Source organism: Rattus norvegicus, chromosome 19, assembly GCF_021556685.1.
Source record: "Rattus norvegicus strain SHRSP/BbbUtx chromosome 19, alternate assembly SHRSP_T2T, whole genome shotgun sequence".
NCBI classification, from domain to species: Eukaryota; Metazoa; Chordata; class Mammalia; order Rodentia; family Muridae; genus Rattus; species Rattus norvegicus.
In genome coordinates, this window is record NC_141552.1 from 24,842,401 (window position 1) to 24,866,572 (window position 24,172).

Here is a 24,172-nt window from a genome sequence, read left to right on the forward strand (position 1 = left end):
TGTGTCCTTTGCCTTTATTTTGCAGTCCATGGGGCACCTGGAAATGTCCCCAAACCAGGCTGTACACAGGGCCTGTCCCGTGACTCTCACTTGCACTCAGAGCCTGCCTGATAGTCATAGGTCTGACAGAGTCCTGACACCTGCAGAGACCACTATAAGGGACCCTGCAATCCCCACACTGCCCATCAGTGTCTATAATGTCCCTATAAGACACTGAGACGATCTAAGCTCCTTCCCATCTTTATGCTGCATCAGAATCTGACCATTGCTACTTTTGCTCCTCTCATACCCACACTAGAAGCCCTGTACCCACACTAGTCCCAGCTGGCCTGTTGCCTACTGACATCTCATGGACTCTGCCCCAATATTCCCTCTTTGCCTGGGTCCCTGCAACTGTGTCCAGTTCTGGCTGCTTCCCTGCCTCCCCACTTCCATTTTCCAAATGGCCACATTGACACATGGGTTTCTGGGTGTCCCACTCCTCGGATGCTGGGAACAGGTTCCTTCTTTGCTGTTTGAATGGTTGTCCTAACACTGGAGGACCTTGCTTCAAGTAGTGGCAGTCAAACCTGGTGCTGATCGTGTCAGATCTGTCCAGGCTGTCTGTGTGACTGTGGCAATGCGCCTCTGTTTTGGCTGAGTGTTATTTACCTCGCTCATGGCCATGTGATAACCAGACCATGAGCATGTTCATTGTTTGGAGGGAAGGGTGTGGAGGACATATGCTCCTCATCCTAGCATTAGTGGAAAAAAGACATAGGTAGATGATGCATTCTAGAACATCCTGGGCTATAGAAACTCTGCCTCGAAGAATGCAGGTGGAGCAGGGCTGGGGTTCAGTTGGTTGCCTAGCAGCCTACCACATTGAGCAGGCACTGCTCAACCACCTGTACATACACATCTCCTGAGATCTCTCTCCTAAATGGGAGGTGATCGTGTCCACCTAGTACAGCACATGCCCTGGAAGGACAAAAGCTACCTACAGGAGCTGTGGTGATGACTCCCAGGTTAGAGCACCTGCTGCTCTCTCAGAAGAACCACATGGTCCCTAACAATCATCTACAGTGGGGAATGCTATTCCCTCTTTTGGATCATGAGGGAAATGCACTCAGGAGTGGCCCAGACATACATTTGAAAAAAAAAAGATCCATTGAGTTAAATGATGAAAATAAATATAATCAGCAACAACAAAAAACACAGCATATGAATGATCAAGTGAAACAGCACCTATAAAAACCTATTTCCCAAAATGACGTTGATGGTCATTATCTTTGTGGTTTAATACTAATGCTGTATTGTAAGAAAAACTGAGGCACATGGTTCTCGATTAGGATTATTCTATATTCCTTTGTGAAGGTTGTCATTTTTTCTGCAGCTCTACAGGCATGAGTGTGTGTTACTCAATATCTGGTGCACACAGTCAATAAGGAATGTGTGTTGTAGACTGATATAGACTAGGATGAGCAGAACACATGACAGCATGGATACAGTATGTCAGTGATTACATCATAAAGTGTGTGTCCATAAAAAAAGTCACATTATCCACACAAAAGACACTATCACCCTGTGTACCCCTTGGTGGCTTTGAATTCCCTATTTACCCATGCTGCCTGGACCATGCAAAGATCCATATCTAGCTGTCAGTTCTAAGTCTACAGGAGGGGAAAGGACCCTTGAATAAGATGGTCTTAAGAGTCAAGAGTTACAAATCAATTTTTATTCATAAGGAATACAATTTACAAAAAACAGGCATAAAATGAACAACTAAAATGGTATAAAAAATGAAAAACAGTAACAAGAATATATAACTATGAAATAACAAAAAGAAAACTTCAATGAAAATCATAACCAAAAACATTTCTTAACAGCATTTTCTTAATGAACATTTAGAAACACAGTTGTAGTGCTGTTTCTCCTCTAGGACAAGACGTCAAGGCAGTCCCCTCAGATGTCTCTCAAATGGTGTTGTCCGTATGAGAAAGGAGAAGGACCTCAACCAGACAGGCTGGCATACGGATACATAAATTTAGGGTCTCCATACATTGAGGAAATTATCTGAGAAGAAGAATATTCCCCCAAAAAGTCTTTGACTGTGAGGATTGTCGTCACAGGGAACTCCTGAGGAAGAAACTCACTCTTCAGGGGGCTGTCTTCCTGGGATCTGTCCTATGCCATGTCTCCTGCAGTTTCAGAGACCTGGGAGGAGAAGGCAGCTATTAAGACACTGATTTGGTGGGCACATGCATACCAGCTGTCAAGTTGCTGCCTTCTGTCCCCCCAGCTGCATTGGACAGACAGCACTGATCTTTTCACTGAAATCATTGCTGATATCTCTGCAGGCTGGGAACATCACCAGCAACCCTCACAGTACTGTGGGAGAACAAGCTGCTCCTCAGACTCTACCAGTGCAAACCAAGAATGGGGAAATGGGGAGAGACCTAATTGGGGTGCAGGAAGAAAGGAGAAGGCCACATGATACCCAGATCAAAGCCAATGACCAGGACTCATTTGCCATTTGCACTTGGTTCTTATCCCTACAAGGTGCTTCCAACCATCACATGACCCCTGTATGACCTTTGTCACACGACCAAGAACTCTTTCAAAACTCTTCATAGCATCCAATCTGTGATAGGGAGATGCAGTCATGTGATATGTTATTCCTCTGTCACCATTTCTGGACTGCAGTTTCAAAAAGGGCAGAGAAGTATAATTGCCAATAATTCAGTTTCTGAAGAGTGGTTAACATCCCATAATACTTGTGCATACACAGAGCAATGAATAACTCTATCACATGAGGTGGGTGACTGACTGGGTGTGGGGAGATTAGAAAGGTGATAGGTGAAACAAAGATGTATCCAATAGGCAAATGGTATCAGACATTGTTAATCTGACTCAGTTGCTTGTTCCTACCACATTTTGCTGGGTCTGGAGGTTGCTGGTCTTCTCCTGTTCGTCTTCATCCTTCGGGTTCAACTCAAACAAAAATCGGTGTAACTCCTTGCTCTCCTGCTTCAATGTGACCAACTTCTTCTTCATACATGCCTGGTCCATCAGGAGCCGGCTGTGCAGGTTGCTGGAAACACACTCAGCATAGTAAGATCCTGAAGCCTCTTCCTCCCATTCCAACTGCCAAATCCCACAAACTCCACCAGGACACAGATACCCATAAAGACTTCATAGAATACATCTCCATACATGTAAGGCTGCTGCACAAACAGCAAACGGCAAATCCAGGGAAGAATAAATTGTTTCTGTGACCCAAGCACCAATAAGAGTCCATGTCTGTCCAAAAGAACAAGGGATCTACAACTACCCATGAGAGCCCAATGCATCGGGACAGCATCAATTAGTAGGCAGAAAATAACCACAAGAGGACAGTAGAACCAAGGGAGGTCATGCTAACCATGTGGTCCACACATTGAGCTTTGTTAAACCTGGTATGACCCCAGAGCCGCAGGTTGGCCTAATAACACTCTGATGCCTGAATCAGTGTAGTTCGATCCAGAGCCTTGTAAAGATGCATAGACACTGTGGTGAGAAGTCACAGTCTCTTAAAGAACTGAAACTGAGTCCAAAAGACCCACAGCACAGTGATATTTAAACAGCAGAAGACATGGACCCAGAGCTGCAGGCTCTCCAGTCCAGAACAAAGAGAGGCAGCAATGGCCATTCCACAAGTGAAGGGCCCTTCTGACCAGTACTTACCGATAGAAGTTAATCTCCTTATTGAGCTCCTGAAATTTCTCACGATGTTCAATGTTCTTTTTGTCTAAGTTGTGCAGTAATGACATGAGCTCTTTCTCCTTTATCTTCAAGTTTTCATAAAATGGATTTGGCCTGAAGTAGGGGCTGGCCCCAGGAAGATAGAACCCAATGAACATCGAGGTTTAGGATTATAGGAACTCAGGCTGTGTCCTGTACTACCCCAGTCCTGGAAGGACACTTTCTGAATTCTACATATTTGGATCTTCTTCAGCTTCAGAAACTTGGAATTGTGTGCCCAGGACAACAGAAGCTAAGCACCCAGATAAAGGGTTCCCTGGCTCACCTTTTTCAATCAGGAGGGCTGGATCTGCATTCAAACCTGTTATGCTGTCAAGAGCCTAGGCCACAGCTCTTACGCTAACACACACACACACACACACACACACACACACACACACACACACACACACACATCCAGAAACCTCTGATTTCATTTTTCCTGTTTTGACAAGTGGAATGCTACAAGCCGAATAACTAATATTCTAGAGGCAGACAGTACACATAATTCTGGAGATGAGACCAGATATTGCCACAAACTTATAATCTGCCCAAGGCATACAAATGTATAGACAAATGTGACCACACAGGCAAAGAACTGTACTGTTGAAAGTGGGGCTTCCAAAATAAAGCACTTACACCTCCATGAAACTATTATACAGGTAAATCCAAAAAACAGACCCCTAATTTCCAAGGGTGGAGAGACACAGAAACATATAAAAGTTGTGCCTATGCATGCAGACCTGTGTACACACAGACACACAAACTGGGACACACCCACAAGAAAAGAAATGTAAACAGACTCAGAGAATTAGAAAGAGAGACAAATATGGAAATAGCACAATGAGAATCAGTAGAAATGTATCCACCATTACTGTCTCAGAGTTTAAGGCACACAGACAAGAAGGAACAGGCCTGAGCCTCCGGCCTTCTAGTTAAGCATTGATATGAACAATGTGGGACCTGTCACCTACGGGTGCTGCCAGGAGATGATAGCATTCAGTCACCTTCCTAGCAAGTACAAACACTCTCCACAAACTCACAGCACCTAGAACCTTGCAAAGCTACCACCTGTCAAGGGCTTTCCAATTGTACACTGGGAACTCATGCTCCAGTGACTTTATCCCTGAAATCTTCACTCAGATCACAAGTTCAGATTTTCAACTGGCAGAATCAGAGAGTCCATTTCCAAATTCACTCCTCAGTAAGGGTCAGGTTCTAAATCTCCTCTCTATGGGAGATGAGGTTTAGAATAAGGTCGTTTGTTTGGAGCAATGCATACCTCTTGTTCATGGATCCACCTGTCACATAAAGGAGGCGATCTGTCAGCTCATTTCTCTCCTTGGTAGTTAGCTCCAGTTCTCTATTCAGCCTCTCCTCTTCCTCGTTGGCCTGCACCTTGTTTAGGACATTTTCAGGGGATGACGTCTGTCTGCAGGCCTCTGTAGGTAGAAGAACACAAGTGAACCTGCATGGGGCGAATGCATAGAGCATACACAGACCACAGTGAGGTCCAAACAGGAGAACATGATTGGAAGCCAGTGTCACTGCAAGGAGTTTGGTCTATGTGTAAGAGGCATCCTAAGTGGATCACAGTTCCCCCACTACTATATAGAGACCAAGAGATGTAAGCAGCCAGGTGTTCCCTATGCCCGCCCACACAGGCTTACAAGTACCAGAGAGATGCCTTCTCCAGGATTATTATCAGGTACGCAGGCTACAACCTGGTGTCAGGACCCTCACCCCTCTGGTTTCAGAAGTCAGATCATCAATTCAGCATCCACAATGACTTGATTGATCAGGGATACTCAGATATCCTACACTGTTACTCTAGTCCAATAACTTTGCATTAAAAAGTTATGTAGGGGGAGGACATGGTCAACAGACTTATTAATTCCCCCTACTGAAATGACAAATGCCCCAGAAGTGCCAATAGGTTACAGGCTCTTTCTCTCCCTGCTCCATATAGTTTGGCTACTGTAGAAAAATATCTGCCACACAGAACCTCTAATATATGAATGTAAGATTGGCCCCGTCAGCCAGAGGTAGTCAGAGGAGTTCTAAGAATATAAGGTCATGGCCAGGAGCACAGTTCTCTCCCTCTTACTACTGTCAGATTGTCACTGAATTTAAAGAAGCAATGAAAGTGAAGTACATTGATGCCCTGTTTAATTCAGAAAAGTTATACCCTCCATGACTCCTGGTCGTGTTATAATATCAATTTAACATACCGAATGCACTGTAAAAGTAAAGACTAGAAGTTCACCCAATAATAGCATAGGCAGTGCCATATCCTCCATGTGGTTATGGAGAAACTAATGATGTGAAAACCTTGACTTTCAGGAATTGTGATAATCATGGAATTCAATATCTGTAGAGATGTTCCAGTGGTTGTGGCCCATTACTAAAACGGCCAGCGGAAGACCCCCACACACACCCCTGACAGGAAGCTCAACATACACTGCCCAGAACTTACTCCACATTCCCCATGTCCTGTTTCCATCATTACCTTTAGGTTTCGTTTGCTTCACTCTAGACTCTTCTCTATGAACATCAACTCTCCCAAAGCGCCTACAAAGACGGGCAAACATGTCTGTGGATATATCCTTTGGACACTAAGAGAAAAAGTAGGGAATTGGTTGTCACAACGATACTGGTGACATCACAGGGATTCCAAGAAGTCTCTAGGAGACAATAGAATGTCCACGAAGGGACGGCTGATGTCATGGATAACAGACTTTGCCTCCCTGCTAATGTTCTCCCTGTACTGAGCAAAAGCTTATGGACCCTTTTCAGGTGACTTCCCTGTGGCATAGCCACTGAGCACCGCATGCTTCCAAAGCCAAATTTGGCTCTAGGCTTGTTTGGAAAAACCTAAGTCATTGCTATGTATCTAAATGAGTGCTTCCTCCCCAATCCCTGCACAGAAATGTTTCATCCTACCTCAAATTCTCCTCAGTCAGCAATATTACCCATTAAAGATTACTGAGAAATCACACCAGTTCCTATAAGTAGCCAAAGAGGTCTCCTGTCTCATCATGTGCAGGTGCAGGAAATCACACCCAGAAATAACATGTAGGGTAGGTTGCAATGTGGGTGTGTGTTATAGGTACAACCTGAAGCTTTGTGCTTAACATTTGACAGTTGCCACCAGATTCCTTAGGAGAAAGAATTGCATTCATTATGGTCCTGGCAACAATGTGGTGATCTGTTAGCAGAGGAAACTGAAATATTGGATCCACCAGTGAATGCACCCTCAGGCTGAGTGTGGGGCTCTCCTCTTTGCACTTAAGTTACCAAAGCAGGATTGCTTACAGGCCTCTCTAAGCTATAACGTGTGATTTCATCTGAAAAATAAAATAGTCATCAGATGTGGGGGGGGGGGGATGCAGCCAAAGGAGTAGGACAAGCCTAGAGACATAACTCAGTGGACAGAGTAAGAAACAAGTATCTTTACTCCTGTTTCATGGATCACCCCACAAAACACAAAAGCATCTATCGTACTAAAAAAAAAAAAAACAGTTATTTTATTGAATGCATACACTAATACTGTTTACAGTATTAGTGGCAAAGCTCAGATTTTGGGGGCAGATCCATGACTTGAACTATCTTCCTGACAACATATAAAGCAATAAATAAATAAATAAATAAATAAATAAATAAGAAAAAAACACAAAAATAAAAAACACAAAAAGCACAAGCCTCTCATGTGAAGTTACAGAAGAGTGATCCAGTGGTCACTTCTGACCAGGCCATTTTAGCTATGACAGTGCATAGTGAACCTTAATTTGATGGGTCCTACATAAAGCTTTGTGCAATATTGTCATTTTAACAAACCTCATCCAGAACATACATAACAACACAGGATATGATTGCCATGTCCTTGCTGTGTATCAAGTTATTTTTCTGTGTCCTTGATTGTCAGGCATATTACAGCAACAATCTGAGATGGCTGGTAGACTTGGAAGAAAGTGGATATGAAAGATCCCCGTTTGATATCAGTACAGCCATTTCTTAAGCATGAGAATCTTTTAAGCTGGCCCTCGCTTAGCCCGTAGACGTTAGACAATAGACCAGAAAGTACAGAGAGCACATTCCCACCCACTCTCTAGGAAGCTGCCCGACCATAAGAACAGAGGGTATAGAACATATTTACTGCAGGGCAATTACAAGACAGGAAACATCTCTGGGAAGCTGACTGACCACTATAGAAGTGAGATGTCCTTGGTACTGAATGCAGCTGTGCTATAGGCTGACATAGCTATAGCCTTGTCCTGGGAACTCCAGAAGAGAAACACCTGCCAAGACAGATATCCTTGATCCTTGTCCTGGGAACCCCAGGATAAGAAAACATATATCAAGTCAGACGTCCTTGGTACTGAAATAGCTGCATTGATGTGGTCATGGCCTTATCCCAGGAATTCCAGGACGAGAAACATCTGCCTAGTTATCCTTGGCACCGAAATAGCTGAGCTAATGAAACTGTGTGATCGTAAATGACTGTTTAAGCTGTACATTTCTGTTGTTCGAGGTTCCTCACATCCCTCCTGCGTGTGGACCATGTCGAGCCCCAGTGCATTGGTGTCCCAAAGTAAACCTCTTGTTTTTACATCAAGACTGAGTCCTGTGTGTTCATGGAGTGGTGATTGTCCTCAGGACTGGAGCGAGAGTCTCCTCTGTCTGAGGGTCTTTCAGATAAAGCTATAGTTGTGGGTTACACACCTCAATTCTCATTGGCTAATGCTGTCCTCACAGTCCTTGGAGGCCCCTTTGTAAGACTACCTGTTGGAAAGTAGAAGCAGCTTTATTTGAGCTCAAAGTGAACCTGACGAGCAGCGTAGAGAACAAGATGGGGTAATTGAGAACCTGTCTAAAACCAGCACAGAAACCCACCCTTCATTCAAAGTATTATCTACCAATTCTTGAATTTTTACCATTCTCTGCCAACCAGTCTTTCATTAAGGAAAGGTAGAAAAAAACTGGAAATGATCTTTCTATTCTAAGGACCTTGATCTGTCTTTCCTTTGGTCCACGTTAAGAACAAATGAAATGGGTATCACCATCTGAACAACTTAGTATCACCTACTCAGCATTTCTAGCCTAATACTGTGCCTATGGCAATCTCAAGCTTCCCTGAGTGTTGCTGACCCAGCAAGAAGAATGAACAACTGAGGTCAAACCCCAGTGAACCTTTCATGGGTTAGAAGAAAGCCATCAGAGATACTGCACTTCTTTGTCCTTAGATTAAATCAAGATGATACAACGTTAATCTATTGGGCTATTCAACTATACATCTTCCTCACAACCCCACCTATCTGAGTTCATTGCTTGGCAGAATTCATGCCCCACCATCCTAGATATTTCTTGATTCATTGCTGCCAAGGGCCAGGTTTCCTGAGTTTTGTTTTTTATAGAATTGGGTGTAGTCAATCATAGTTGCCCTTGTAAGAAATGACAAATATCTATAATAACTGACCACACTGTACTTGTGTACAGTAGTGGAAAATTCAGCATAACTGAGGAGTGGGAAATCACCACTGTGTCCTGGCCTTTCTCTGCCCATATCACAGCTCACAGGCGGCTGGGGCAAACCTTGAGTTCCTCTGTAGAAACAGAGTGATGTTGAATGGACACTGAGCAGGCAGAGCAACACAGCTGAGGCAACTCAATTCCAGCAACAAATGCATTATGTGTTTCCCATCTTAACAGCTCCTTTTGAGGACTTGTCCCCACACCTAGCTTAAACAGAGCAATTTTCATACATGCCCGCCTGCTATTTCATATTGTTGCTGTAATACGCCTCCACATCATAGATTTCAAAAAATATATACCTAACACTGAGAAGGGTGATGCTTGTCAACAGCTAGTGCGTTGGGGGCCCAGGTACGGTCACAAATAACCAGGACACAGGGGATGCAGAGCAAAGGCAGATGCAACTGCATGCGGCTACAAGCTTATTAACCCTTATACAGGCATGAATATGCATTACCTCACATTCCCTTTTGGCAAGATATAATAAGGTCGTTATTCCCATGATACCAGGAACGACTGAGGCAAGACTAGGCAAAGAAGTAAGAGTAAGCTAAGGATTCTCCTTAAAATATCTGTATAGCAAATCACCCCTCTTCCTAGTATCACAATCTACTTGTCATAACCCAGAGAGCATGAGAGCTGCTTCCACAAAAAACGGACACAGTACAGCATAGTGTAAGGTAAAGTGAGAAAAACATTTCCTTCTCAAGGGCAGCGTTCCAGCCCCTGCTTGCATCTCTCAGCCATCTTTCCTTGATCCTGTCTGGGAAGTGTATCTCAGTGACTCCACAATTTCTCTCTTTGTCCTTTTGTTTTAAAAGTAACACTTTCTATAACATAGCTAATTGTCCTTGAAGGGGTTTAATCATGCAAAAAGAAAGCAATATAATATATAATGTATGCAACCTTTAATGAGTGTATCTATTTTCTTAGGGGTATTATTCAGATACCTTTCCAGATCTGGATTTAACTTTGGTAATTGTTATCTGTCTACAAAATCAACAATATCGAATAAATATTCCAGTTTTCTGGCGTAAAGTCCTCGGGAGTAAGAACTAATGATTTTGGAATTTGCTCGGTGTCTATTCTTATGTCCCTCATTTCATTTCTGATGTTTAATTCATGTATTGTCTCTCTTGTGCATTGTTAGTTTGAGGAAGGGGTTGTCTCTCTTGTGGATCTTCTCAAAAAAAAAAAGAGGAAGAAAAGAAAAAGACAGCTCTTGCTTTCCTTGACTTTGTATTTTTCTCTTTGTTTCTAAAGGCTTGATTTCAACCCTGAGTTTACTCCTTTCATCAGATCCTACCAGACTCTCTATGGGATGAGGCTTTGCCTCACTTGGTAACAGCAGCATGGAAAAAATGAAGCTTCTGCTGATCTCTGTTGTGGTGTTGCACATCACAATCTCACCGAAAACCATGCATAGCCTGGTTTTAGGCTCTATTAAAGCAGCCCAGTATTTCAGTGTTACCTGCAAGGTGCCATGGAACGGTAGTAACATAATTCTGCATGCACATCGACAGGTTTCTCCACGGTCTTCTGGGTCATTTGATAATAATTTATAGTGAGTTCATGGATGAACACACACACACACAAACACACACACACACACTTTACTTACATGGTGCATATTCTTTGCACACCAAAAATAAAGTGAGCGTTACTGAAAATGCACCAATAGTGCAATCGATGGAGGGAGCTGTGGGGAAGTTGGGGCTTAGAGTTACTTAAAAGACTGGATGCAGATTCTCCTTCTATTGGAGGAGAAACTTGATAGACAATGTGGTTCTTTATTTTCTTTCTCTAGAGCACACAGGACTAGGGTGGCAGCTAGGGCTTTGAGCATGTTTGGCAGGTACTGTAGCACTGAATTAAATCCTAGGGCTGGAACCCTATTAATCATCTAGAACAATTACAGGGCAGGCTGGATGACGACACTCAGCTGACAATGTGGACATCTCAAGACAGTCACTGGACAATGGCTGACACACTTGTCTGAAGACTGGAAATGTTTCTCGATCTTGGAGAGGAAAGAAGGACCCTCCAACTACACTGTCCTCTAAGGAAGTTTATTCAGGTGAGGGATGACAGGGACTGTTTTGTCTCACGTCACACATGTCAGTAGAAAATATCCTAGGTATTGGATGGCGCTGTTAGCATTAACAGAACAAAGCACATAGTGTTGGGAAGGATAATAAATTATGAGTAGGATTAGAAAACCCCAAGCCTCTTCCAGGCTCTAGGAGAGCAAAAAAAAAAAAAAAAAAACCAGGAAATACAGCATTAATGGGATAGTTTGGTTAAATCTAGTTACTAGTTTCTATTGTGATACCTATTGTCAGTGCCTGTGCCGACAGTGTGTGAATATCGGGTGTAGGTTTGTGGGGTTGAAAGAAAACACGTACACGGGTCACCCCTTTTTAGCGAGTGCCACCAAGGCTTTACTGAGATCTCCTTGTATACCAGAGGCAAAAGCCGTGGAAAAACAACAAGGCAGGTGAAAATCCCCAACCAGGAAATTAGGACAAGTCTGTGAGGTGAAAGTTCCAGCCCAATCAGGGGCATAAACAGCTTCTTAAAAACAAGAAGCAGGAAAGCTCAGTGGGGAGGAAGGGTGCCATGGAAAATCCCAGCCCCAAATCAGGGGCTAAGAGCAGCTGTCAAAGGTGTAAACAATTTCTTCCTATAGCAGGCTGAAAGGCTCAGCGAGGGGGGAGGGAAACACCAAGGTAGGGCCCAACAGGAGCCTTCAATGGTGGCTCTAATGTTTCACTTTCCTATGCCAACTGGCCTGCACACTGTTTCTAGCACCATAATGATTTCAAGTCTTCCTCCTAAGGAATTTTGTGGCAACCGTTGAATGCTAAGCACAAGGCTTCATGAGTGTTCCCCTAACACACACCCATGTTGCAACCTTCGATGCAGGCTATTTCTTGATGTGATTTCAAGCACCTGTACATAATAAGACAGGAGAACATTTTGAGTGCATATTCAAACTGGTATTATTTCTCAGGAATTTTTAATGGCTAATATTGGTGAAGAAGGATAATTTGAGTTAGGATGAGACATTTTTGGGCAGGATTTGGAAGGAAACATTCATTTAGATGCATAGGAATTACTAAGGTTTTTATAATCAAGCCTTGAGGAAAATTTGGCTTTGGAAGCAGGAGATGTTCAGTGGCTCTGCCCCGGGAAAGTCTCCTGGAAAGGACACCTCAGCTTATGCTCAGTACAGGGAGAACATTAGCAGGGAGGCAAAGTCTGCTCCCCATGACATCAGCTGTCCCTTCTATGACACTCTACTGTCTCCTACAGAGTTCTTGGCGTCCTCTGTCACCAATGTTGTAGTGACAACCAGTGCCCTAGTTTCTCTCAGTCCGAGTCTGGCAGATACATCCTAAGACATGTTTTCCAGTCTTAGAAGTGTTTTGGGAGGGGGGATGTCGATTGTGGAGAGACTAGGGTGAAGGAGTCTGACCTTTCGTCTCAAGGAAATGATGGACAAAGAAAGTGGTTCTGGGGAATGTGGAGTAAGTTCTGGGCAGTGTCTTTTGAGCTTTCTGTGGAGGTGGGGTGGGGGGAGGGATGGTGGGCGTCCTGCAAGCTTAAGCTGACCTTTCTAGCAATTGGCCACAACAACTGGAGCATCTGCAAAGGAATTGAATTTCAATGAAAATCACAATTCCTGAATGTCATGGATTTCAGAACATTAATTTTCCTATCCCCAAAGAAAGGATATGGTAAGGCCAATGCTACTATTCTGTGAACTTCTGGCCTTTACTTTTAAAGTTGATTTGTGGCTTGTTTTTTGTTTGTTTATTTATTTATTTAGTGGGTAATATTATTTATTGCCAAAGTCAAACATCTGGGTTACATCCTGGGACCCACATGACAGAAGGAGAGAAATGGCTCCTGAAAGTTGTTTGGTCATGTACTGCACACACACACACACACACACACACACACACTCACACACACACACAGACACTCACACTCATACACACACAAACTTTTACGCAATAGTAATTTTTCTTAGAGTCTGATATAATTGGTTCTAATACAAAGACAGCCTGAGTGTAGTTACTATATGATTAAATAGTACTCATGCTCTCAGGAACAGAGTTTAAAGTTTATAGGTACCTAATAAACTTGCATTGGGACATATAAAGAACATTTAAATGTTCAGCAGAAATACAAAGAACAACTAATTTAATTTGTTAAAAGTGAAAGCTTATACAATTCTGAAGGTTTTTATGCTGGTTTTATTATACATGTAACTATGAAAAGAAAACATACATACTTGATCAATGAAATGAGGAAGAGTGATTTAATGAACAGAAAAATGGATGGAACTTCAAAATTTCCATGATTACATATTATCTATTTAATTCCCTCCACAACAGCAAGAAACGGACATTATTATTTATGCGACATTACAGATACATAAACCGAGAAAATATTGTTTGGCCTGATTTTCTGAGCTTCCTTAAAGGTTTAGTTAATTGACAGAACTGTCCTTTAAAATTAGGGTCCATATTCTTCTGTTTTAAATGTGTGACACTTTTATCTTTTTTTCTCCATCTTTATTAAATTGGGTATTTCTTATTTATATTTCAATTGTTATTACCTTTCTGGGTTTCCAGGCAAACATCCCCCTTACCCCTCCCCCTCCCCTTCTCTATTGGTGTCCCCTCCCCATCCTCCTCCCATTACCACCCTCCCCCCAACAATCCCTTTCACTGGGGGTTCAGTCTTGGCAGGACCAAGGGCTTCCCTTTTATTTCTAGTGGGTGCTGCTCTCCCTGCTCTGTGGGAAGTGGATGGGGGAAGGCCCGGGCCTGAGCTGAGTTGGAACTGGGGTAGAAAGGCATAGGGCCTCCTAGGTGAGAATGCCAAACCACCACTGCTGCTGCAGCCACCATGGAGAAGCCCTTGTTCCTGCTGCAGGGAGGAGAGTCTGGTGCCCACAAGATGGCTGAAGGGGAGCTGAGAGTGGACAGCTTCATCACCGGCCTGCTGGAGGTATGAGGGTATCGTCCGGGAAAAATTGTGCAGATGACTGGAGCAGAAGTCCGAGGGCTGTGTATCACGTCTCGTGAAATCTTTCTTAGCCAGCCAACAGCTGTGAACACAGGTTTCTTTTGGAGAGCAGGCCTGTGCAGGCCCAGAACCTAGGTGGGACAGTTCAAGCTACCCTTTTTCCATGGCCAATCTCAGATCATATTCAGAAAGTATTTCTTGGGCTAAAGAGATGGCTTAGTGGTTAAGAGCACTGACAGCTCTCCCAGAGGTCCTGAGTTCAAATCCCAGCAACCACATGATGGCTCACAACCATCTATAATGAGATATGATGCCCTCTTCTGGTGTGTCTGAAGACAGTCACGGTGTACTTGTATATAATAAATAAATAAATAAATTTTAAAAAAAAAGAGTATTTCTTCCAGGTGATGGATTTCCAATTTATGGAATTGAACTAACTTACTGATGGTGGAAGTGACACAGAGAGTTAAAGTACAGAAGGAATAATCCAGAATGTCCACCAACAGTTGCTGTCACACCAGGACTTTTAAAAGCTCAGCTGCTAGAGAAGCAATGTAGTCTTTGGTTATTCTCAAGCTTAGGTCTTCTAGTCATTATAAGCTGACCATGACACAAAAAGAGTCATCTATATCAAAATAGAGAATAGTAACTAGATTCACACCACACTATCACATCACTACTGTATTTGAGGTTTTCAGTTAATATCTAAGAACCTGGAAGAGGCCTGGGTCTTGCTACACAAACTCATGATTTATGTCCCCATTGTCAACTGAGATTCTTCATGCAGCCTGGGGTCAAGGAGGTCATCCCACAAAGCACAAAACACCCATCTCAGATAAACATGTATGGTTTATTGAATCCAAAACATCCATGAATTTCAGGACACAATTAAATGTTGAAACCTAAGGATAATAGATAGAGAAGAGAATTAAGATTTCTAGTTCATAGATCCAGTAAACACCTTCAACAAATCATAGCAGCAAACTTCCATAAGGTAAAGAAAGAAAAGGCCATAAAGGTACAACAAGCCTACAGAACATCAAACTAATTGTACCAGAAAAATTCCTCCATTCACATAATAATTAAAACGCTAAATGCACAGATCAAGAAAGAACATTAAAAGGGGTAAGGTATAAATATCTAGTAACAAATAAATTCAGACGTATCTGAATTACACCAGACTTCTCAACAGAGATTCTAAAAGTCAGAAAATCTTGGGCAGATGTACTGCAGACACAGGCTCCTATATCCAGCATAATCCTCAATCACCATAAAAGGAGGAACCAGGATATTTCATGACAAAACCAAATTTAAAGAATTCTTTTCTGTAAGAAAGCACAACAGAGGCTAATAGGAGGAAAACTCCAAGACAATGAACTAAACTATACCCAAGAAAAACCAAGAAATTAATCTTCTCTCAATAATTTAAAAAAAGAGAAGCACACAAACATAATTTCACCTATAACCAGAAAAAGAAGAGAATGCAGCAATCATTGGCTTTAATATCTGAACAGATCTTCTTTTCCTAATCCCCAAGCTCCCAGGGGCCAAACTGCCAGCCAAAGTGTATGCAAGGATGGCTCTATGGTTCAAGGTGAGGCCTGTAGCCCCACCAAAGGCAGATCCTAGAGGTGTGAGGTGGGAATGGATATGTGTGGGTGGGGGAGCACTGTCACATAGGCAAAGCTGAGCAGAAATGGGATGTCAATTTGATGAGGGGATTCTGGAAAGCAGGACAACAGTTGAAATGTAAATAAATAAAATAACCGATTAATAAAAAATAGCCAAAAATAAAATAACAAGTAAAAAGGTAAATGAAAATTAAACCAAACCAACCAAACAAACAAACAAAAATCCCTGAAGTGGATTGGCCTAATTCTGCTTGTATTTTAATGCTAATTTGTGGAACTCAGGACTGGTTAACCCCAAATAACTGACCCTGTTCCCAGTTAACTGTGATTATAAAGAAGCCAACAGCCAACAGCTGCACAGCAGAGAGATGGGGGAGGTGAGCTTTGAGGGCTTTGCTAGAGAGGATCATGAGGAGGGAAGAAGGAGGAAGAAGCTGCCAGAGAATAAAGGAAGAACTTGTGTGATGGAGAGGAGAGAGGAAGAGGACAGCAGCCATGGTTAAGGGAGAGGAGAGCCTGGTCCTGAGGGCTGTCCAAGTGCAACCAAGAGCAGCCAAGATGCTACACAGTCAGTAAGAGTTGAGCGTTATTGTTTGGAAAGTAGATCTCGTACCATGGAGGGCAGGCAGCTGCACAGCTACTGTGCTTACTAATGCACACTAAAATAAATTTAACAAAATATGTATAACCAGTAAGACAACTCTGTAGAGGATCCTAAAAGGAATACTTTAGTTTGAAGGGAAGGACAAAATACCAGAGAACACAGGGGATAAATTAATAAAACTAGGAAAGTTAATCAAAGAAGACTGGGAAAACCACAAAAATTAACAAAATGACAAAATTTAATACATAGGTTTAAATAATAATTACATATCACTAAACTCAATATCTAGGGTGGTGGGGCATGAATTCTGCCATGATCTGAACTCAGAAAGGTGGGGTTGGGAGAAACATGTCTGGTTAAATAGTCCACCCACATTGTGACAATGTGATTTAATCTAAGGACAAAGAAGTGGAGCATCTCTCATGGCTTTCTTCTAACCCCTTGAAAGGATCACTGGGGTGTGGCCTCAGTACTTCATACTTCTTGCTGGGTCAGCGAAACTCAGGGAAGCTTGAGATTGTCATAGCACAGTATTAGGCTAGATATACTGAGTAGATGATACTAAGTTGTTCAGATGGTGATATCCATTTGCATGTGTTCTTAATGTGGACCTAAGGAAAGAGAGATCAAGGTCCTTAGAATAGAAGGAACATTCCCAGTCCTTTTCTACCATTCCAGACTGAAAGGCTGGTAGGGAGAAAGTGGTAAATAATAAAGAATTAATAGATGATGCTTTGAATGAAGGGTTGGTTTTTGTGCTGGTTTTAGACAGGGTCTCAAGTATCCCATGTTGCCCTCTCCCTGGCTGGCCCGGTTCACTTTGAACTCAGATAAACCTGCTTCCACTTTCCAATAGATAGTCTTACAAGAGGGGCCTCCGAGGTCTCTGAGGACAGCATTAGCCATTGACAGTTGAGGTGTGCAACCCACAACTATAGTTTTAGCCACTTTGTTCCATGTCTACCAGCTATTTCAGATTGTTGCTGTCTATGCCTGACAATCAAGGACACAGAAAAATAACCTGATAGAGAGCAAGGACATGGTGATCACATCCTTGCCTCTGCTGTATGTTCTGGATGAGGTTTGTTAAAATTCCAATATTCCAAAAAGCTTTATATAGGGCCCATCACATTAAGGGTTACTATGCACTGTTTCATCTAAAATGGCCTAATCAGAAATGAACGCCAGACAACACTTCCTGCGAAGTTCCTATGAGAAGCTTAAGTTTTTTGTGTTTTTCTTCTTCCTTCCTTCCTTCCTTCCTTCCTTCCTTTATTTCTTTCCTTCTTTCTTTCTTTCTTTCTTTCTTTCTTTCTTTCTTTCTTTCCTTCTTTCTTTCTTTCTTTCTCTCTCTCTCTTTCTTTCTTTCTTTCTTTCTTTCTTTCTTTCTTTCTTTCTTTCTTTCTTTCTTTCTTTGCTTTATAGGTTTAGAGGAATGTATTTTGGGCCACGGACCTGCCCCTAGTATCTTAGCTATGGATGTGATCAATCAGTGTTAGTGTATGCATTCAATAAAATGTCCATTTTTGACTAAGGTAGATGCTTCTCTGTTTTGTGGGGTGACCCATTGTCAATGTGTAGTGAGTTGGGGCCCTGGGTATGGTCACATACCCCCAGGACACAGGGGGTGCAGAGCAAAGGCATAAGAAACTGCATGCAGTTGCAAGCTTTATTAATCCTTATTAAGCTAAGAATATGCATCACTACAATTTTCATTGTGTCAAGATACCATAAGATTATTATTCCCAGGATACCAGGAACAATGAGGGAAGAATAAACAAAGAAAGATGAATAAACAAAAGCTTCTTCTAAAAATATTCATATAACAAATAACCTCTCTTATTATAATCAAAATATACTCACCATTACCAAGAGAGCGTTAGAACCACTTCCACAGAAACGGGACACAGCAGAACATAATTTAAGGCCAAGTGAGAAAAACATTTTCTTCTCCAGGGCGGCATTCCAGCCCCTACTTGAATCTGGCACCAGGCCTTTCTTGACCCTGCCTGGGAGCTGCATCTCTATATCTTAACAATTCCTTCTTTTTTCTTTTGTTTTAAAGTAACACTTTACATAACATAGCTAAAGGTCCTTGTAGGGGTTTAGTCATGTAAAAATAAAGCAACATAATACATAATGTACATAAGATTATGGCAAAACTAGTTCCTCCCATGCTATGGAAAATCCTTTGAAGCCAAGCCTTGGGATCTAATCCTGTCAATTGATCAGCCAATAATTTCGCTATTTCCATAGGGGTAGTATCTTCTAGCTGTTTACCAGAAGACATTCAAACATCATATTTCAAGGCATTAATTACTTTTGAAGCACTTTCATTACCCTCTAAATAGGCTTGAATAAACTTCCAATCATGTTCTGTGTCATTATCCATATATTTACTAACAGACAAGTAGTAGGATTTCATCAGGATAAGCAATATAAGCCCGATAACTGGCATTGTCCGCAGCAGAAGAAACCATGAGTAAAACACACATTGCTAAGAATAAGTGCTCAGCAGTAAAGGACTTTCCTGAAGGAGACAAAATTATTCCTTTCAGTGCTTAATCGCTTCACCTGACCCCACATAGGTAATAGGGTTGTCACTGCACGGATCCTTATCCATTGTTGTTTGTGGACACTAAGAGAAGCCAGGGCCTCAGTAATGGAGGACACCTCCTCATCTCCTGAGAACATCCATCAGGAGAAAATGTAGCTGGTTTAACTGGATTCCTTTGAGGGTAGGGAGCAGTTCTTATTATTCTGTGCTTAGATCCATCTCCCGGGTAACCAGAATAGTCTCCCATCCTGTAATGAGACAAAACCCTCTCCCCTATATACAATGATGTCCCTTCCTGCCATTCAGCATCCCGGGCAATTTTTATCCATACTGTCTGTTCCATGCCTTCTGGGGGGAAGTTCAACAAAGTGTCTATCGGCTTTTGATATAACTTCACCTTGTGGTAAATTAAGAAAATTAATAACGTATAATGCTTGTGCCAATATAGCCCTGGGACTGGTCTGCAAACTCCATTCAGGTTGCATAAGGCCATCTCTTTTCCCCCTTTTTAATTTTATAATTTGTCATTTCAGGGTATGGTGAATTCTTTCAACAAAAGCTTGTCCTTGTTTATTGTGTCCTGTACCAGTAATATGTACAATAGGATATCGTTGACAAAATTGTTTATATTGATAAGAAATATATGTTGGTCCATTATCAATTTTAATTTTAGAAGGCAGTCCCATAACAGCAAAAGTTTCCAATAGATGCTGTATAACATGAGCAGTGCGTACTCCTGGCAATGGTGTAGCCCACACAAATTTTGAAAAATTATCTATGCTTACATGTATATGTGAAAGGCGACCAAACTCAGAAATATGGGTTATATCGATCTGACACGATGTATTAAGTTGCATCCTTCTGGGATTAATTTGAGATGGAATACATTTTATACGTGAAGACTGACACATAGGACAATTAGCAATAATTTGTTTGGCTTAAGAATAGGGAAGCTTATATTTAATATGTAAATATCCTGTATTGGCATGATTATGACTGTGTTCTTCTGGGGTAGCAAATGCCACTAATTGATCTACCATATGATTGCCAAGTGTTAAAGATTCTGGAAATTTTGAATGTGATCTAGTATGTGTAATGAATATTCTAGAGTTTCATAATAACAATAGTCCTTTAATATGTGAGAATAACATTTAATATAGGCTTAGATGTAGAAACAACAGCAGTCGCAATATTCTGTACTACTCCTACAACATAAGCGGACTCAGCTATAATATTTTTACATCATGAGTAAAATCCTGGAATACATTAATTACCGCTAATAATTCATTTTGTTGTACTGACCCAAAAGAAGATTCTTGTCCCCAAAATTAATCTTTGGTCCAATAAGCCATCTTGGTGTTAGAACCATCTGTAAACACAGTAAAGGCTGATGGTAATGGATCAACAGAAATTAGTGTATTTATCAAATTTTTTTTTGTTTTTTAAAGCAATCCCACAATTTACTATGGGGAGGATGAAATTCAATATTTCCAGTGTAAGAAATCATGGCTAATTGAAAAACCTCAGACATCTGCATTAAATATTCCACTTTATCTTTCCTTAATGGGAAAACAATAGCAGCACAATCATATCCCCACAGTGTAACAGGTCTTTGTATGCCTTGCTGAATAATTAAAGAAATTTGTTCCTCATAATTTGTTAATGTTTGGTTAAAGTTTTATTTAATTTATATCCATTCTAAAGGCAACTCATCCTGAGCGAAAGTGCCTGTAGGATATTCAAGAGTATTTAAACATATAATTTAATAACTCTATCTGGATCAATACATGCCAAATATGCATCTTTCCATTTTCAGAAAAGATACCCTTGCATGCCTTCATATAAGCATTAATATCCCCAGCCTCCTTTATAGGTAATAATGCTCTCCTGTACTCTTCATCAGCATTTTCAAAAGCAAGCATTTGCAGCAGTTGTCCTCCAGCTTCCTCTCCTACCATTGTTCTTTCCAATGTTAATTTTAATATACATAAAAACTTAATACATGGTTCATAGAAAGCTACTACCTTTTTCAACCAACCAGTATCATCCTTTATAATAAGTCGGTTGGGCCACACCTTGAATCAATGCTGGCCTAATTATAGGAAAAGAAAAAGCAGGTGAATTTGTCATCATCATCTTGTGAATCTAATGGTCAACATGCCATCCTCGGGAAAGGACTTAGAAAAACCTGCTTCAGGCAGTGGTGCAGAGGGCAAAACTTTTACTTTCGTTTTGTCTTAATGAAGCTCTAGCTTCTTGTTCTGTATTCGTTATTCCCCTGTCTGCATTCATGGCCTTGAACACAGTAAAAATTACAGCCCAAAGAGACCAGAAATTGGAATCTTTTTGCCCTGCCTGACAGCCTTTTTCACCTTAACTTTCACTTTGACCTAGATATCAGAATCCCTGGAACCCTCGTCAGGGAATCATAGAGTTTACTCTTGCTGTCTCTAAACACTTTTCTAAACCAGACTATGAGACATGAATTCCCTGAACTCTTAAAGATGCTTAAGCATAGCGAGATGAAGAGAAGATTTATCTTGTCCCATTTCCTTGTAATAAAATGTACTTACCTTATCTGACTGTCCAGACTTACCTTCAGGGACCCTGTTCCAGTGCCATAGGTCGACGTCTAGGGAGTTGGGAGCCATGCGTCCGGTCTCATTCCTTTCTGTGTTTCCCGATGCTCAGTGGCCATGCCACTCCAGCATGCTTTGAAATGAACCAGTCCGGAACCACCACCACCACCACCACCACCACCACCACCACCACCACCACCACCAATTTGGTTTTGTAAATAAAGTTTTATTGACATCGCCATACTCAGCATTTACATCCTGTTCAGTGCTGCTTCTGGCTGCAGCTGCAGGGCTTAGGAGCCACAGAGCCCTTTAGGCTCCCAGAGCTGAGAGCATTGACCATTAGCCTTGTTTGTGAAAGAGGTGACTGACCCCTGTGCTCGAGGTGGCCTTTCCGTGCCCCTTAACCCATAGCATAGGTCTCTGTGCCATCCTCTCCCTTTGCTATGGTGTGCACTTCCTGGTACATTTCCGTTAGCTCTTGACATTTCCAGAGCATTGGTCTTGCAAATTGAATTTGCATGGCACCAGGAATAGACCTGATAGCAGGGTGTGGGACACTCCCTATGGGGATCCTGCCCAGGGGCATAAGCTTACTTTTCCAGTCAACTCCCTGAACAGTGAGCCTTTGTGGGACAAGGTACTTCACGACATGACTTGACCTCTCTGCAGTGCACCCAATCCCTGCTTGGCTCAGATGTCCCCCAAAGAGATTGTGTGTGTGTCCCCAGTAGAGGCAGCACTCTGTGTGGTGGCATTGACATGGCATCCAGGAAAGTCAAAACCAGAGGGACATGTCGGGCAGTTGGAAGCAGATGTCTGTGTCCATGGAGAGAAGGATGGACTAGACACTCCTACAGGGGGTGAGCTGAGAAGCACTTCCTTGGCTTTTTCACAGCCGTGTAGGCTGCATGCCATGCTGTGTACCCATGCTGTGCTGAAGCCCCAGACTTTGAGTCTCCCACAGCTGCTGTGTCCTGGGGCCAGGGTAGGATTAAGCAGACTTCAGCAGGAGAAAGGTGAAAACCCTGGTTGCGGGGTTGGGATGGCACAGTCATAAAACTCCTGCACATGAGGCCCCTGACTTAGAGCCGTATAGCAGCTGTGACAAGCCAGCTCTGGGGACACTCATCTGCAATGCCAGGCCATGGGGGGTAGAGGCAGTAGGATCAGTTGTTTAATTATCCTTGGCTACACGGCAAGTTCGAGGCCAGCCTGGGCAACTTTGTCTATGAAAATAAGACAAACCTAGGTCTTGACTCTGAGCATCACTGCCTGTACCTGACACGGTTGCCCCACCCCAGGTAAGAAACCCCTCTGTCCAGAGGCCATAACTGCAGGAGACCCCTGGCCAAGTGTCTATACCGCGCCTTGTTTGACTGGACTGTGCTGAGGACCAACCACACTCTCAACAGGAAGGACATGGGAGAGGCTGTTTCTGTGAGGTCCCAGGCCCTGAGACGGCCAAGAATAAACCCTGTCCTTGGGAAAGCCATGGAGACTAGGAACCCACGGGATCTCTGCAAACACCAGGGCTGGCAGGGGACTCTCATCCTCTACAGCAGCTGCTCTCAATCTGTGGGTTCTACATCAGAGCTCCTGCACACCAGACATTTACATTACAGTTACTCACAGTAACAAAGTGACACTTATGAAGTAGCTCTCCAATAAGTTTATGTTGGGATGACAACGACATGAGGAACTGAAATAAAGAGTCACAATTTTAGGAACGGTAAGAACCGCCATTATATAGGAACCCAGGCATCTGCACTCATTGCTGGAAGTGTGATAGGCTAGACTTCACCCTCAGCGATGCCAGCATGTGGGCACCAAGCCCAGGTTCCACCCCAATGCTTCCTGGATATGTGCAGGCCTGGTTCCATCAAGAAGTAATAAAGGAACCCTTGGTAAAAAACACTGGGTACCAAACAGGTCAGGAAAAGACACCCCCTCTGCTGCAACTCCTCTCAGGAGGGCTAGTCTTTCCAGGAGGCCCCGGCTATAACCAAACATTGTCTCCCAGTGCTTGCCCATTGGTGTCTTGGCCATTTTCAGATTTGAGGACTTTGAACAGAATAGCTTCCAGCAGATTTGCATCAATGAATCCAACAAGTAGTTGCAGTCCTACTTCACCCAGCACATCTTCAAGCTGGAGCAGGTGAGAGTGGACACCTATTCCCCAGCCCAGCCCAGCCATCACCCTGAATGTCAGCTGTGTCCCTCAGTATCAGCAGGATGGGGCCTGGGCACCGTAGGTTCCCCAGGACCTAAAGCTATGTCCTTGAACTCAGTGCCATGCTCAGCCCTTCCAGCCTCTTTCAACCCTTCTGGAAGCTCAACTGCTCCTGCAGCAAGGCAGCAGTGTGCACATTCTGTCACGTCATTTGTGTGTGTCTACAGGAGGTCAGAGCCTGTCCCCTCTGGTCCTTTCTTTTGCTGTATTTGCCTTTCTGAGGAGGCAGCACCC

The 24,172-nt window shown here is 42.7% G+C and overlaps 1 protein-coding gene across 2 annotated transcripts; it reads right to left on the reverse strand.

Moving 5' to 3' along the window:
- Positions 1-1,696: 1,696 nt before the first annotated feature.
- LOC147999219 (disks large homolog 5-like) lies at positions 1,697-21,847 on the reverse strand. Of its 2 annotated transcripts, XM_087596417.1 has the most exons (7): positions 21,723-21,847; positions 20,429-20,495; positions 6,272-6,377; positions 5,045-5,204; positions 3,706-3,849; positions 2,911-3,073; positions 1,697-2,196 (listed from the first exon to the last, which is right to left on the reverse strand). In XM_087596417.1, the coding sequence occupies exons 3-7, from the start codon at positions 6,351-6,353 to the stop codon at positions 2,167-2,169; spliced, it is 579 nt and encodes a 192-aa protein (XP_087452543.1). In that variant the 5' UTR covers positions 6,354-6,377; positions 20,429-20,495; positions 21,723-21,847; the 3' UTR covers positions 1,697-2,166. The 2 variants fall into 2 exon arrangements, with proteins under 2 accessions (XP_087452543.1, XP_087452544.1); XM_087596418.1 differs by lacking the exons at positions 20,429-20,495; positions 21,723-21,847 and adding an exon at positions 15,483-16,482 and having other exon boundaries at positions 6,272-6,581.
- Between the last annotated feature and the right edge of the window lie 2,325 nt (positions 21,848-24,172).